The sequence below is a fragment of the Podarcis vaucheri genome (assembly GCF_965113315.1).
Source record: "Podarcis vaucheri genome assembly, chromosome: 16".
Taxonomy (NCBI): Eukaryota; Metazoa; Chordata; class Lepidosauria; order Squamata; family Lacertidae; genus Podarcis; species Podarcis vaucheri.
Window position 1 is genome coordinate 36,204,331 of NC_138754.1, and position 15,640 is coordinate 36,219,970.

Below are 15,640 nucleotides of genomic sequence, written 5' to 3' on the forward strand. Positions count from 1 at the left end.
CTGGAGTATCATTTACTACAAGCTGAGGTATACAGTAGATCAGGCATAGGCAAACTTAGCCCTCCAGATGTTTTTGGCCTACAACTCCCATGATGCCTAGCTAACAGGACCAGTGGTCAGGGATGATGGGAATTGTAGTCCCAAAACATCTAGAGGGCCAAGTTTGCCTATGCCTGCAGTAGATGGTTTCTGGGGCAGCAGTATGCAGCTTAGCAAACCATGGTTTCACAGTATTTTTTGATATTGTAACCAGAGTTTATGCCACAAACCATAGTTAGACCTGATCATCACCCTGTTTGGTCTCCCCTGGACTTACTGGAGTATCATTTACTGAACCCGCATACCCACAAAGAGACTCCTCTATACTCTGTTTTGAGAGGGAGAATTTCCATTTAAAACCATACAGATTTAAAATATTTTTTAAAGAAAAACAGTGCCTGCTTTAAAACCACATCTAGCTTACAGCATTATTCAGAATGGCCCGAGAGTGACAAATGCAGAAGAATCGTACTGAATCCTCACCTACAGTTGCAGAGAAGTTAGAGTAGGCAGAATCATTGGTATATACAAAAGTAGAATTATGGGAAGGAAGCACAGTGAAGTTGTGGAATCTTAAAGCTGGGTGGAACGACAAAAGACAAAAAAAGAGAGAAAAGCAACACAATGAATAAATGCAAGATGAATATGAATCAGCCAGTCTGTATCTCTCAATGTGGGGAGTGAACAGTAAAGTAGTGAAAGCTCCTCCCAGGGGATTGCACCCAGATTGGGGCAGCTAGCACATTCAGCAGCAGATGGCTTGGTGGGGCAGAACTGCTTACCAGGAGAGAGAAGGGGAGGTGCCACAGAGGGTGTCATGGTGCTAATGTACTAGCAGACACACTGGATTGGTTCCATTTGCCTTTGCCCTGCACCACCTGCCCTGCTGCCTCACCCTTTGTGGAGGTAACGCTCCGCTTTGCGAAGGCAAAACTCGCACCAGACATGCAACAGTATGTCAAGGAGCGTTACACCTGCTTTCCCTGACCTTCTTGGCTAGAAAACAGGGCTTTTCCCCTGACCTTTGTCCTCTCACAATTTGTTGTTAGACATATCGCTTGGCTGGAGCATGACCGGGGACACAGACGTAATCAAGTATTGGGGGAAAGCACCTGCTGACATGTGTATTTGCTAATGCTGGAAATGTGCTTAGATGGAAATATGTTAAGTTCAGGGTGGTTTCACTACTGTTTCCAATTGTTGACTTCTGCTAATAAAAGGAGTCTCGGCAGAGCTAGTCGGCAGCTTGCTTGGAGCATGCTTGCCAGCGTGCTTTTGCACAGTTCACCTGCATCTAACCTCCTGTCGTCTCCGATACACCAACAGCCCTTCCAGTAAGGAATGGCAACTCACATGCCAGGAAGTCAGATAAGCACTTCCAGCTCAGCCCATCTACTGCTGAGCACATCCTACTCCACCTACAGCGTGGGTTTGCCCTACCTAAGACTTTCTTTTTTCCAGGGGTGAGGGAGTGGGGAGAGGGACACAGAACATGCTTTGTCATAGGGTAGCCTCCAATTAAAGAGAGAGTGCTTGTTTTTTGGAATGGTGGGGGGAAGGAAATCTGATTAAGAAATGAAAAAGCGTGATGGCCAATTCCTCACCCACCCACCATATCCTTTTTTTAAAAAGAGACATTGCTTCCAGCTCCACCCACCTGGCCTCTCCAGGTCTGCCATGCTAAGCTGACGCCCTGGCTCAATGTGGAATTTTCAAAATTATCATCACTCTTATCATGCAATCTCACCTTTTTTGGGGGGAGGGAGTAGTATCTCAGGTCGTTTCCACAACATACATTTAAAGTACAGTGGTACCTTGGGTTAAGAACTTAATTCATTCTGGAGATCCGTTCTTAACCTGAAACTGTTCTTAACCTGAAGCAACACTTTAGCTAATGGGGCCTCCCACTGCCACCACGCCACTACTGCACCATTTCTGTTCTCATCCTGAAGCAAAGTTCTTAACCCAAGGTACTATTTCTGGGTTAGCGGAGTCTGTAACCTGAAGCGTCTGTAACCCGAGGTACCACTGTACTCTTATACCACTTTAACAGTCAAGGCTTTCCCCCAAAGAATCCTAGGACCAGTAGTTTGCTAAGGGTGCTGAACTCACAAACCTACCATTCCTACAAGCAGAATTCTTTCACAGCCTGCACCTATATTGGAATTGTTTTTAAGATGTCATACCACTTGTATATTTGTCGCCCGGGTCTCCTTTAGGAGGAAGAGCGGGGTATAAATTAAAGAAACAAATAAAATCCAAGCACCCTTGACAAGCCACAGTTTCTCCATGGACTCCCCACAGCTGTTAAAGTGGTATAAGCATGATTTATATGTATGGTTGGGATCTGACCTAAATGACAAAGCATCTTCCAGCTCCAACCCCTGCCACATAGTGGTGCAGTAATAAAACGGCTGGCATGTTTTCAAAGCTAAGCAGGATCCAGTATGGTTTCAAATTGGATGGGAGACCACATGGTGGTTGGACTAGATGACAATTGGGGTCCCTTCCAACTCTGCAATTCTAGGATTCTATGGTCTCTAGAGAGGCCTTGGAAAGACCCTTGCCTGAAACCCCAATTGTCTGTCAATCAGTGCAGACAACACTGAACAAAGTTCTAAAAACTTTGGTGTTCTCCCCAAAAGGCAACCAACACCTCATTTGTGTGGATGGGTGATACCATTTGGGCTAAATAAGCAATGGCACTCGCAGCCAAGAGGGAGAATGGTATTGGCGCTTGACTCGGGAACTCCCATGTAGATCAGTGGAAGCCAATTCTCATCAAGACTGGTGAGACTGGAGGACCACGCAGGTAGAGTCAGATTCAATGACAGCCAGAGCCAATTAAGTCTGCTTTCATCCCATCCTCTGTTGAGTTCCACAAAGGCAACACCAAGAGCAAGGCAGAGGAGGCTAACAGCCACCAGTGGTACCCTGTTGTCTGGTTGTAAGTAGGGAGACAGGAGGACAAGGGCACAGTGAGGTTGGTGGGGCAGTGCCCCACTGACTCCACTGATTTCATAGCAAATAGCCATTTAAGTGTTACAGTAAAAATTTTACTTACTGCTCCACTATTTCCCCCCACAACACAGAGATACCTTGCATCAAAGTCACCTCCAAAATGTGTATATATATATATATATATATATATATATATATATATATATGCTTTTGTAGATTTTCACGGGTACAGGAATGCAGGTTTTGGTGTCTTCGGGTGTCTTCCCGTGTAAGAGTCGGGGTGTCTGTGCGACGTTTCGACGAGGTCTCACTCGTCATCTTCAGGCTGGTGCTTTCGGCTTCTTGTTACTGGAACAGAGCAGAGTCTGGTGTTTGAGTTCCTATAAATACTGTTGAGGGGTGTGGTGTATAGCCTCCAACGTTCTGGGCAAAGAGGAAGTTCCTAGATTAGTGTGCCTTTTCTTCTTTTGTTCCTTAATTACTTGAGGGATATCTTGGGTGATTTCATGAGTGATATTCAGAATATCACTGGGTGGGTCATTAAGTGTAGATTAGTTGCTAAAGCTTTCGTGTCTTGACCTCTTGAGCTTGTGAAGAGTTTTTCTGAGAAGATGGCTGTGCTGCATTTAGTTGTGCTCTGGCTTGGCTTCGTGTATAGGGGCGAGCTATGGTTTTGTGCCTTGTGCCAGCCAGATCTGTGTAGGGATTAAAACAGCCTTCTGCACCAACCAAAAAATAGCCAATATCCTCAGAAACCCAAAAGACAAAATCCAGCTGGAAAACCAAGGGGTCTATGAAATACCCTGCAAAGTCTGCCCAGCCACGTACATTGGACAAACAAACAGACGAATAAATGCACGTATCGCAGAACACAAGAATGCCGTCAAAAAAGAAGAAAAAACTTCCTCTCTTTTCCAACACATGAAAGAAACAGGACATGAAATTAATTTTGCAGATTCCAAATTGCTCTTTAACATGGAACATCACCACAAGAGAATAATCATGGAAGCCATCGAGATAGAGAAACACCCACACAACATGAACAAGCGTGACGACACGTCCCGCCTGCCAGACATCTGGAAATTAGCCCTCCCCACAAAAACCGACACCAGAACCAGAGGCACACAGAACGCCGTCACCAATCAACCACACCAGACCCAAACCCAGACCCTCTCCACAGACATATTACAGACTCCATCCAGTAGCCAAACTATAGTGGCACCTCCGGATGCTGCACCCCCCTGCAATCCCTACACAGATCTGGCTGGCACAAGGCACAAAACCATAGCTCGCCCCTATACACGAAGCCAAGCCAGAGCACAACTAAATGCAGCACAGCCATCTTCTCAGAAAAACTCTTCACAAGCTCAAGAGGTCAAGACACGAAAGCTTTAGCAACTAATCTACACTTAATGACCCACCCAGTGATATTCTGAATATCACTCATGAAATCACCCAAGATATCCCTCAAGTAATTAAGGAACAAAAGAAGAAAAGGCACACTAATCTAGGAACTTCCTCTTTGCCCAGAACGTTGGAGGCTATACACCACACCCCTCAACAGTATTTATAGGAACTCAAACACCAGACTCTGCTCTGTTCCAGTAACAAGAAGCCGAAAGCACCAGCCTGAAGATGACGAGTGAGACCTCGTCGAAACGTCGCACAGACACCCCGACTCTTACACGGGAAGACACCCGAAGACACCAAAACCTGCATATATATATATATATATATATGTGTGTGTGTGTGTGTGTGTGTGTGTGTATCACTTCTATCCATCTAATCTATCTATCTATGCATGTATCTAAAAAAAGCCAGTCTGGTGACGCTGGTCTCTGCAGAAGCAAGCAATTGAGAGATACAGAACTGGATTTACAGCCACACAAAGATTTCAACAAATGAAATGGATTAACATGAAATGCAAGCTTATGACGCTCTGAGGATTGATGAGCGGGAAACATGGAGTGAAAAAAAACACAACTGCGTGGAATTCATGGCGGGTGCGAAGGCTGAGTTGGGTGGCTACAAGTAAATAAAACATGAAAGACTATTTGGCTACCGAAGGAAGAGATGCATGTAATCAGAGAGTGATATCAAAGCAGCGATTTTGCTGCTGCGGCATCCATGAAAGGAGACCTTCTAGGACAGGGCTGGAGAGCCAGATGGCCTCCGGATGCTATTGGACTATAGTTCCCATCAGCCCCAAACAGTAAGGTCAATGGTCAGGGATGCTGTAGCCCAGCAGCATCCAGTCAGCCACAGGTTCCCCATCCATGTCCAAACAGCCTCCCTGCTGTTATGACATTACACAACCAAAACAATACATACAGCCCCATCTTATTACCCTCTACTCAGAAGTAAGGCCTACTGAGTTCAATGGCACTTGCTCCTGTGCGAGGTGTGTGTAGGTTCTGCAACCTTAGTCCTGGTTCACATATGCATGCTTCGCAGTGTTAGAAATTCAGATATGTAAGCTAGGCGTCAAATGGCTCCTTAAACCAGGGTTACAGTTGCCAAAATGGAATGCCTAGCTGCCAGAGACAGAGAGCTTGAAAGTTGTATTTTTCAATATGACTTTTTGGTTCCTGAAATTCGTTATGATTGCGTAGGTAAAATATCACAGATAGAATTCCAAAGAATGTGTTGCTAGTGTGTGGCAACAGTCAAGATCCCCAGGCTTGTACCTCCAGATGGTAGAGATGTCAGGTGCCACTCTGACACCTGGGCATCTTCACTTGGTAGCAAAGTGGCCAATAGCCAGGTGCAAAATGCACCTGGCGCCAAGCAAATTTCAAACGCTGCATGCTCATTCTTCATTGGATCAAGGAGTAACTTGTTGCATGTCTGAATGAGCCATCACAGAGTATCAGTTGCCATAAAGAAAAGTTTGAGATCATGGGAAGTTGTCACAGAATCAACACATTTCATCGGAGAGGGTGGGGGTCCCTTTTCATATATTCGCCTGCCACCTTTAAGGTTCAGTCTTAATGGGAGATGAAGTGGTCAAAGGACTTCTGAACTGTACCACTTCATGTGGTGGTGGTGGTGAGAGACGACTGAACACTACACATTGTATGTGTTGGGTGAACAACTCCACACAGAAATTAGCATGTCAGGGGAGAAGGTTTGGACCAGGACACACTTCTCCCTGACATGCGTCTTATTATGAGCATTCAACCCACACGTGCACCCTGAAGTCAAAAGTGGTTCTGTCCAAGCCTCCCTCATTGCTGTTCCTGCTTCTGTGGACCAGGCTAAACGCTGGATAAATCTCATGATGGGGTACCAAGTCAAGTGCGATTCCCATGCATTTGTGAACCAGTCTGGGGTGCTTATGTTCCTAATCCAAACACGAACCACAGGGAGCCTATATTTGTGCCTATATTTACATAACACACACAAAACTCCAACCACAGTCCACAAACACAAATGAGTTTCAGTGCAGGATCTAAAGGACAGCATGAACAAAAGCCTTCTTGGGATTGGGGGATGGAGGAAGACCACTTTCAGACGTGGGGCAAACATGCATTACCCCACAGAGAGACACACACACACACTACCCCCAAACTGTGTTAATACCGCATAGCTTTATCCCATGTGGTTTCCACGTGACGGAGGCACCACTTGGTATTGCACTAATTTTTAAGCTCACACAACACAGCTGGTTATCATTGCCCCTCCGAACCCATCATCAATGTTTCAGTTGGGCTCACGAGGTTGCCCACCCACCAATATTGTCTTTGAAAGCATAGTTCTGTGTGGGTCACCAGCCCTCCTCTTTCCCCACCAAAGATCAATGGAGTCTGTGGTTTGAAATGCCAACAGAAAAGGTCATTTGGGTCCAAAACATTTGCTGGGCCAATCGACAAACACAAGTGGGTAGTCCACAAAGCCTGTGTTTCTCAACCTTGCTTTCTTACACTCTGAATTTCATAAAGATTTAAGTCACTCTAAAGGGAGTGGGGAATCACCGTTCTTCGATCTACCTCCATTCGCATCTCGCAACTCATGGATTCCTTCCACGGCCCCCAGGGGCCAATAATGCGATGCTTGGGCCAGGACATCAAAACCTGTCAAGAAAACACAATGTCAAGGACTGCTTTGAAGATGTCTTCCACAGGGAGTCTTATACAAAGTCTGGCCACTGAGTTCATCTAGTTCAAGTATTGTCTACACTGACCAGCAGCAGCTTCCCAGGATTTAAAGCGGTGTGGTAGAGTGGTTAGAATGTCAGACTGAAACCTGGGAAACCAGGGTTCAAATCTGCCACTCCAGCCTTGAAGCTCACTGAGTGACCATTGGCCAACTCCTGTCTCTCAGCCTAACCTACCCACAGGGTTGTTGTGGGGCAAAGTGGGGAGAGGGAGAGCCAGCTGTGGGCAATAACTGGAATAAATAAACAAACAAACCCTATCTGGAGAAACCAAGATTTGAACCTGGGACCTTCTGCATTCAAAGCAGATGTTCTGCCACGGAGCTACAACCCATCTCTTGAGCATAATGGGAATAAGATCAACTCCTCTCCAGCAAATGAAGCAACCACATATTGGTTCCCTTATTATTATTTTCCATGTCATTTCATTTATTTAATTTGTGATTCACTTCCCATGAGGCAACTCAAAGTGATTTACAGTGTACTAAAAAACATATGCAGAGCGTTTGAATAGATAAAAACCAATTAAAAACTAATTATAGAGATGAGAACTTTTTTAAAAAAAAAAAAGCAACATCAATAACGCATATACAGTCAATTCAAATCCATTGCAGGTACCAGCTAAGGTAACTGAGCAAACCAAAAATCTCTACTCAAAAGGCGTTGAAAGAGGAAAGCCTTCAATGGGTCATGAAGAGATAGTCTGAAATGAGGCAGACAGTGCAGCGTAGTGGTTAGAATATTGCAGTAGGACCTGGGAGATCGGGGTTCAAATCCCCACCCAGCCATGAAGTGGTGACTTTGGGCCAGTCATTGCTTTTCAGCCTAACCAACCTCACAGGTTCCAGTTACAGATAAGTAGTCGTGTTGGTCTGCCATAGTCAAAATAAAAAAATTTCTTCCAGTAGCACCTTAAAGACCAACTAAGTTAGTTCTTGGTATGAGCTTTCGTGTATCTGAAGAAGTGTGCATGCACACGAAAGCTCATACCAAGAACTAACTTAGTTGGTCTTTAAGGTGCTACTGGAAGAAATTTTTTTATTTCAACCTCACAGGGTTGTTATGGAGTTTAAATGGCAAGGGGTAGACCTGTGTTAGCCACCTTGAGACACTTGGGGGAAAGGTGAAGTACAGTATAAGTTAACAATACTGATATGCAATGGGAAGGCGTTTCCAAGGGTAGGTGCTGCCACACAATGTATGTATTTATGTTTGTTTCATTCAATGAGTCTACTCTGAGTAAGACTAGCACTGCATGCAATCCCATGGGGGGCGTTAGATGTGGAAGAATGGCCTCAATCTGCAAAGAAACATCTGGAAAAGCAAACATTTAACAATTCCACCATTCTGCGCGCACGTGCACACGCAGAGAGAGAACATCTGTGGGTTTTTGTTTTCTGCTTTCTGCTTCCTACCAGCAAATAAATAAGCCCCGCAGCTAATCTGTAATGTTGAGTTTCCTTAAGTGCTTTATTCAGCTGCAGATGGTCATCTGCACTGAGATCGAAGTGCACAAGCTAACAAAGAACAAGCCCTCCAGGGGCTTTTGCTTCCCAGTGACAACATAGCTGCAGAATACCAACGTAAATAGAGTCTGAATCAGGCCAGGGGCCCATTTAGTCCAGCATGCTGTTGCTGCAGTGCCCAACCAAATGCCCATGGGAAGCCCACCGTGCTGGGCCCAGGGGTTAACCCGAGCAATGCGGTCCAGGTCCAGTCCCGAATCCAAGGATTCCGCGAGGAGTCAGTCTGACAGGGCCAAGGCAGGACACAAGGCAGGAAACCAGGCTAGGTCGGGCGCAGGGTCTCAGGCAGGTTCCAGCAAACAGCAATGTTGCTCCCACAACCTGGGGCGGGGTCCAACAGCCTTTTATCTCTGTCGGGGTAACAGCCGGCCCTGATCCCCCAGCGACTCACCTCCCTGTCTCCCCCGAAGGCGAGCACTCCTCCTGTGAGTACTCAGGTCTCTCCTTCTCTCAGATCTTAGTCTCTGCAGCTCAGGAGAGGTTGGTGGGTTACTAGACCCAGGGGCCTCCTCAGCCTCCCCTGACCCAACCAGTAGTGGAGCAGCTGTAAGTGATTGCCCAGCTGAAGGCAACGAGGTCATCCCCGCATCTGGAGCCAGGGCAGGATCAGGCCCCTGACTCGGCCCAGCTGGTGTTTGTTGCAGGGGAACCTGTACAGACTGGGGCTCTTCAGAATAAGGCCCTAGACTTGGTCCAGAGGCCGCCTGAGGCAAAGGATCCAGTGTGGGCTGAGACCCCTCTGGTTCCGAGCCCGAGCCCGAGTCCCAGGCCATCACACCCACAAGTAGGAAATGAAGAGCACTGGCATTCAGAGCCATATTGCCTCTGACAACGGACATAAGCCCATCATGGCTAGTAGGCCTTGGTTGGTCCTTCCGTGCAGGAGGATGAAATGATGGTTCAGGTGGCCCAGTGTGGGGAGGAGGCATAGATGAAGGCAGGGATTGGTGTCTATATAGCACAGGAAGACATTTTAAAGCTTTGGCCCTAGCAAGCAGGGAGGGGGCTTACTCGGGACACGCTTCAGGCAGCCCGAAACCTTGGGTCAGTTCTGCTCAGACAACTTCCCCTCCTCAAAGGCTATCAAACATTCACCCGTAGCCAGAAGCACTTTGTGAACTTGGGGGTGGGGGAGGGGGGTGGATTCTGATTCTACAGTATCTTCCTGCAAATGCTAAGGGCCTACAATACCAGTTCAAAGTGCTTTTGTAGAAATGAGCCCCGCTTTAACAAATAGATAGCGCGGGTTGAAAATGGTAAAGAAGATCTATTCAGCTGGAATCTCCCTGGGGACTGTGCATACACATCATTTCCTCCTCTTTCATTCTGAAGAAACAAACAAAGGTTATCTACAGCAGGGGGAAATGTCCTAGGAGTTTATTTAGCCCCGGCAGTGTGACTGGCAAAGTTGGAACTAAAATAGCAAGTTTGATCACTGCCAGAGATCCAGGACTTCTGGGGCTAAGTACCACTTACTAGTTCAAGGCTTGCTGTTAGGGCAACTGGGTGTGCTTGGAACAATGGGTTGTATCAACTGTAAGGCCAAGTTAAAGTCACTTAGTGGGATATCTATTCCGTTGGCGAAATGTTTTACTCCAGTAGACCACTATTGTTGCACAAGCGCTGGTAACTTTGTTTCTCAATAGACTCTGCAATCTGTTGCATGGCATGTTTCCGCTGGTGCAACTGTTGCATTTGATTCCTCTGTGGTGCAAACTTAAAGCATACCTATCTGCAAGCACATACAGTGGTGCCCCGCAAGACGAATGCCTCGCAAGACGGAAAACCCGCTAGACGAAAGGGTTTTCCGTTTTTGAGCTGCTTTGCAAGACGAGTTTCCCTATGGGCTTGCTTTGCAAGACGAAAACGTCTTGCGAGTGTTTCGATTTTTTTTGTCCCCCCCCCTTTTTCTAAGCCGCTAATAGCCTTTTAGCCGCTAATCCGCTAATCCTTTAATAGCCGCTAAGCCTTTAATAGCCACTAAACTGCTAATAGCGCTAATCTGCTAAGCCGCTAATAGGGTTGCTTCGCAAGACGAAAAAACCGCTAGACGAAGAGACTCATGGAACGGATTAATTTCGTCTTGCGAGGCACCACTGTACTCATCTTTGCCACTGGGGGCACAATATTTGCCTGGGCCCATCTTGGAAGAGTGGCAGAGGAAGGTGATTGACTACATGGGACTGGCTGAAATGACTGACAAAATCCGAGACCAGGGGAAAGAGTCGGCGGAAGAAGATTGGGAGAAATTTAAAATTTATCTTAAGAAATATTGTAAAATTAATGAATGTTAAAATGTTGTGGTTATATAAAGTAAGGGAGTACAGCTGTTAAAGATTAAGTAAAAGAAAAGACAAGGGAAAATCGGATAAAATTAAGGGGAAGGATTTGCTGAAATAATTTTGGGAATTGGAATGCAGAAAGGGGAGGTATGGGGAAGTCGATGAAGTAAGTTCAAGAAAAAAAGGAGTTGAAATTATATGTGTTTGTTTGTTATTGTATGTGTATCTTTGTATTGTGTGTATTGTATGTGTTTTTAAATTTGTGAAAACTTAATAAATATTTATTAAAAAAAATATATTTGCCTGGGCCCAGGCAACCCATGCTATGTCACTGCCAGCCACCAGGGCTTATAGTGTGGCTCTCCAGGGTTTCAGAGCAGCAGTCTTTCCCAGCGATCAAACCTGGGACCTTCTTCACCCAAGGCAGATGCTCTGCCACTGAGCTATGGCCCTTCCCCTAATCTGTTCTTCGCTTCTGCCTCCTGGCTTGTTCTCTGGTCCCAACTACTGGCTTGCCCCATTGCCCCTGGTTCCTGGTTCCTCAGTCACCTGACTGTTGCTCACAGGGCAGTCCTAACAAAGAGAGTTTTGCTGCTCTGCCCAGAGATGCTAAGAACTGAAGCTGGGACAGTTGGAGGGCAAATCATGTGCTGTAACAACAAGAAGCAATACCTCATGACAACCATTTGCTCTACCACCAAGGGGGGGGAGGGAGAGAATTTCCATTTGGTCTGCATTAAAATTCTGCCTAATTCACACTTCCACAAAACACAACCCCAAAAAACTTTAAAATATTCTTGCTGACTAGGCCTCGGCGATGTTGAAAGGGAGGAGCAAGCAGGGGCGTCTTACCCATAGAGGCTAGTGGCACAGGGTGCCAGGGCTCCAAGTTGTGGAGGGCACCAGGGAAGAGTTGGAGGCTGGACGCAGCGCCTCCCAGCATCAGCTCGCTGCCCTCACCCACCTCCGCCATGCCGTGCCGAAGCAGCGCCGCTCCCGAAGCCTCTGCCTGCCATGGCCACTGTGGCACGAAGCGGCCAGCTGAACCGGGAACCGCCGCATCCAGCCTCCGCCTCTTCCCCACCAGAGGAGCCGCTGCCCGCCTCCTCCAGCCCCGCAAAGCTGGGCACATTGCCAGCAACTCTGGGAAACGGGGGGATATGCTTAAGACGGCCCTGGGAGCTGGCTGCCTCGTCCCCGGCCTGCAAGGTGCTGGAGTGAAACCATCACAGTTTGGAGCTAGGGCAGTTTCCCCCTGGTGCCTCACAGCACCGGGGACAAGGCAGCTAGCTCCTCCTGCCCTTCTTCACTGAGGAGCCACCTGCCCACGCAGGCAGCTGAGGGAGGAACAAGCTACACTGGCCCTGTCCGATGTAACTTGTTCTTCCCTCAGCAGTATGAGGGCCAGAGTGCGAGGGCGGTTTCACCTGGTGGTATATTGCAGGTGAAACCGCTACTGCTCCTGAGCTCCTTCTGCCACCAGCTCCTGACTGCAGCTGGTTTCTGCTTCGGCACACTGGGCGCTGGTGGCAGAAGGACTCAGGAGTGTTGGCGGTTTCACCCATGATATACTGCTGGGTGAAACCGCCATTGTGCTCTGGCCCTCGTACCAGTCCTTAGTGAAGTATCGATACCCCACCCAGGCCTATTGCTGACCCAAGCATTTGATGCCGACCTTGACATTATCAGTTGTGAGGATATGCAACTGTTTTTAAATGTTCTTGGGTGTTCATAATGTTCTGAAACGTTTTTAGCTTCTTTTAATTTTATTGTTTTAACACTGGGGGTTTTCACCGCCACGGAGACGAAGAGTGGGTTAGAAATTCAATAAGCAGCAATAACAGTGATAAACATCTCATACTTGATGTGGAAATATGGGAAACGGAACGTAAGATCAGACAAATGAGAAACTGAAACGGACAAACTCATCCATCCTAAGCTGTGGCCCAGCTGTGTGGAAGGAGTGCAACCCTGCAAAATGGATTTTATGAGAGTTAGCTGGCACAACTGAGCGATGGAATTTGATTTAATACTTTGTTCTGCAGCGTAAGCATTCAAGCCACACAATTGTTAAATCAACAAGTCTATTTGAAATCCTGTGTCTGTTTTTTCTTTCTTTTTTTAAGTCAAAGCAATACAAATAAAATATTCAGCGTGAAACATTGCCTGTGAAGAATCAGGAAGGATGAGCAGACCCAGTGCTAAAGAAACAGACTGTTGCTCACTAATAGCCATATATAATCTGGAAACAGAATCTTTCTTATGAAAGAACAGAGGTGCATCTATTCCAATTGTATATTTTGTTTGCATGCCCTGGCATTCTCCCAGGTCCCTGGAGGAGAGTGAGGAAAAGAAAAGGGCATGTGAGGGTGGAGGGACGTGGTGGTGGTGGGGAAATAGTAATCGAGTTGTGAAGTTTCATGACTTGCAGCCCATGATCCGCAATGAACACATTGTCCAAACATTCCAGAAACCTTGTAAAAATTCAGATCACCACTTAAAATAAAACAGGAGCCATTTTTCACTGGTGTTTCAAACCCTGTGCCTCATAAATGGCAGAACCTATGAGGTAGTGAAAGATGGAGGGTGGGGCCCCTGTCTCTCTTTGTCTCCCCAATGCCCCCAACCCTTCTTTCTCCAGGACTAAACTGCTTCTGGCACAACGGAACACCGTGACAGAACCTAGAGCGCACAGAAACACAATTTACCTTCCCACTGCAGCAGTACCTATTTATCTACTTGCCCTGGCCTGCTTTCGAACTGCTAGGTTGGCAGGAGTTGGGAAAGAACAATGGGAGCTCACCCTGTTGAGGGGATTTGAACCGCCAAACTTCTGATCGGCAAGCCCAAGAGGCTCAGTGGTTTAGACCACAGTGCCACCCGCATCCCTGTTTGCTAATCCAACCTGCACTTGTTGCATAATAGCAATTCCCATAATGTCCCTTTAGCAATGATCTCACGATGTCATTTTGAGGAAGCATTGGGGGGGGGGCTTCCACTGAGAGAAGTGTAATGGAAACCAAGCCTTACAAGGAATGCTTGAGGGAGCTGGGTATGTTTAGCCTGGAGAAGAGGAGATGTGAAGGCCATCTTCATATATCTAAAGGCTGTCACATGGAGGATGAAGCAAGCTTGTTTTCTGCTGCCCCGGAGTGTAAGGCCCAAGCCAGTGGATTCAAATTACTAGAATGGAGATTCCAACTAAACATTAGGGGAAACTTCCCAGTGGTAAGAGCTGTTTGACAGTGAAATAAACTATCTCAGAAGGTGGTAGATTTTCCTTCTTTGGAGACTTATAAAGAGAGGTTGAGTGGCCATCTGTCAATGATGCTTTAGCAGTCATTCCTGCATTACAGAGGGTTGGTGTCCCTTCCAACTTTGCAATTCTATGAGTCTAAGTTCCACCGACAGTCATTTTGAAAAGAGAGAAGGAAAGGAATGCTGTCACTGCTGCAGCAAATCAGTAAGCCCCCTCAAAGCCCGCAAATAATGTCTAATGTCCCCCCCCCCAACATTACCATTAACTCCCTTCAAATTTGTCACGTACAAATTAGGAGGCATTTTCTTATGGTGATCCCTAGCCATGTCCTGGGATCATGCTAATAATGAAATGTGTTGGTGGTGGCATGGGTACTAGCCAATACATACCCAATACAACCTTTTTAAAAGAAAAAACAGAAAGAAAATCAATAGAATTGAGCTGCCTAGTGACAGGAACCGCAGCAATATTAAACCATCTTTACCGTTCTTTTTTAAAAATTACATCTCCTTTCACTGAGAAGGAACTTGCAGCAATCAGGAGAGAAGTAGCCCATTCAGGAAAAGCCTTACGGAATGTGCATTTTTAAAGGACCATTTGAAAGGCAAAGGCAGTCCTTGCTTCACTGATTTTTTTTTTCCATTCTCCTAAGGGAGACCAGCCACTCTACATTTTAAGCCTTCCGTTTAAGGACCATCCTTCAGCTCATTAATTTTGATGTAGGAGTAAAGAAAGAGTACGTATGGAGCAGGATTAAAGCAGCAGCAACGGAGTCAACCTCTTCTCTTTCTTTGCAGGATAATACATCCTGAAGAAATACGGTTGTTAATTAAAAGAAAGAAAGAAAAAAGAAATGGGCATCAAAGCTCCTGTGGAGTCTCTGAAAAGATTTGTATCAGGAAACGGCCTAATGCTTGGCCTGGACTTTCCAAGTCTATAAAACATGTGGCACTTACAGTATCCATCCCAGCTACAAAAAGCAGATGTTATTTTCGTGAACAGATCTGGAGAGTTTTTTAATGGTGAGCTGCAAACCAGCCACTCGTGCTGAGGCTGAGCTTCAGAGCAACCATAATTGCAGCAGAGCGTGGAGCAAGTTTTCGGCATCGCTGAAACCGCAACCGAGACCATTGCAAGTGGGATTGTGCGTATGGCTCCCAGTTCATTAAGGAGCCTGCTCACTGGGACAAGATGGAGCAGAGCTCTACCACTATCTTTTCCCCTGCATCCCAAAACCCACAGCTCTACCTCAGTGGTTCTATGCCCCACAATCATATTCATAAACTTATAATTCAAGAAAGTCTCTCAAGTCTTTTCTGTGCCTCTCACAAACATCACTATGGCCAGCAGGTCTCACTCTTCACCTGCCTCTGGGGTGGGGAGAGTTGGAACTCAGCTTAACCTATCTCACAGGTGT

General features: G+C 46.4%; 1 protein-coding gene and 1 long non-coding RNA gene across 4 annotated transcripts in view; one reads left to right on the plus strand and one right to left on the minus strand.

The window, feature by feature from the left end:
- LOC309521568 overlaps positions 1 to 15,640 on the plus strand; it is a 503,597-nt gene that overhangs the window by 370,281 nt on the left and 117,676 nt on the right. The window lies entirely within an intron of this gene.
- Positions 1 to 15,640, minus strand: part of ADGRD1 (adhesion G protein-coupled receptor D1) — a 304,658-nt gene that overhangs the window by 281,446 nt on the left and 7,572 nt on the right. The window contains exons 3-4 of one of the 2 annotated variants that reach the window (XM_082204127.1): positions 6,990 to 7,073; positions 523 to 618 (exon numbers count right to left, since the gene is read on the minus strand). In XM_082204127.1, the coding sequence (XP_082060253.1) occupies positions 523 to 618; positions 6,990 to 7,073 (180 nt within the window). The remainder of the gene's footprint in view (positions 1 to 522; positions 619 to 6,989; positions 7,074 to 15,640) is intronic. The other variant, XM_082204128.1, reaches the window with a different exon arrangement.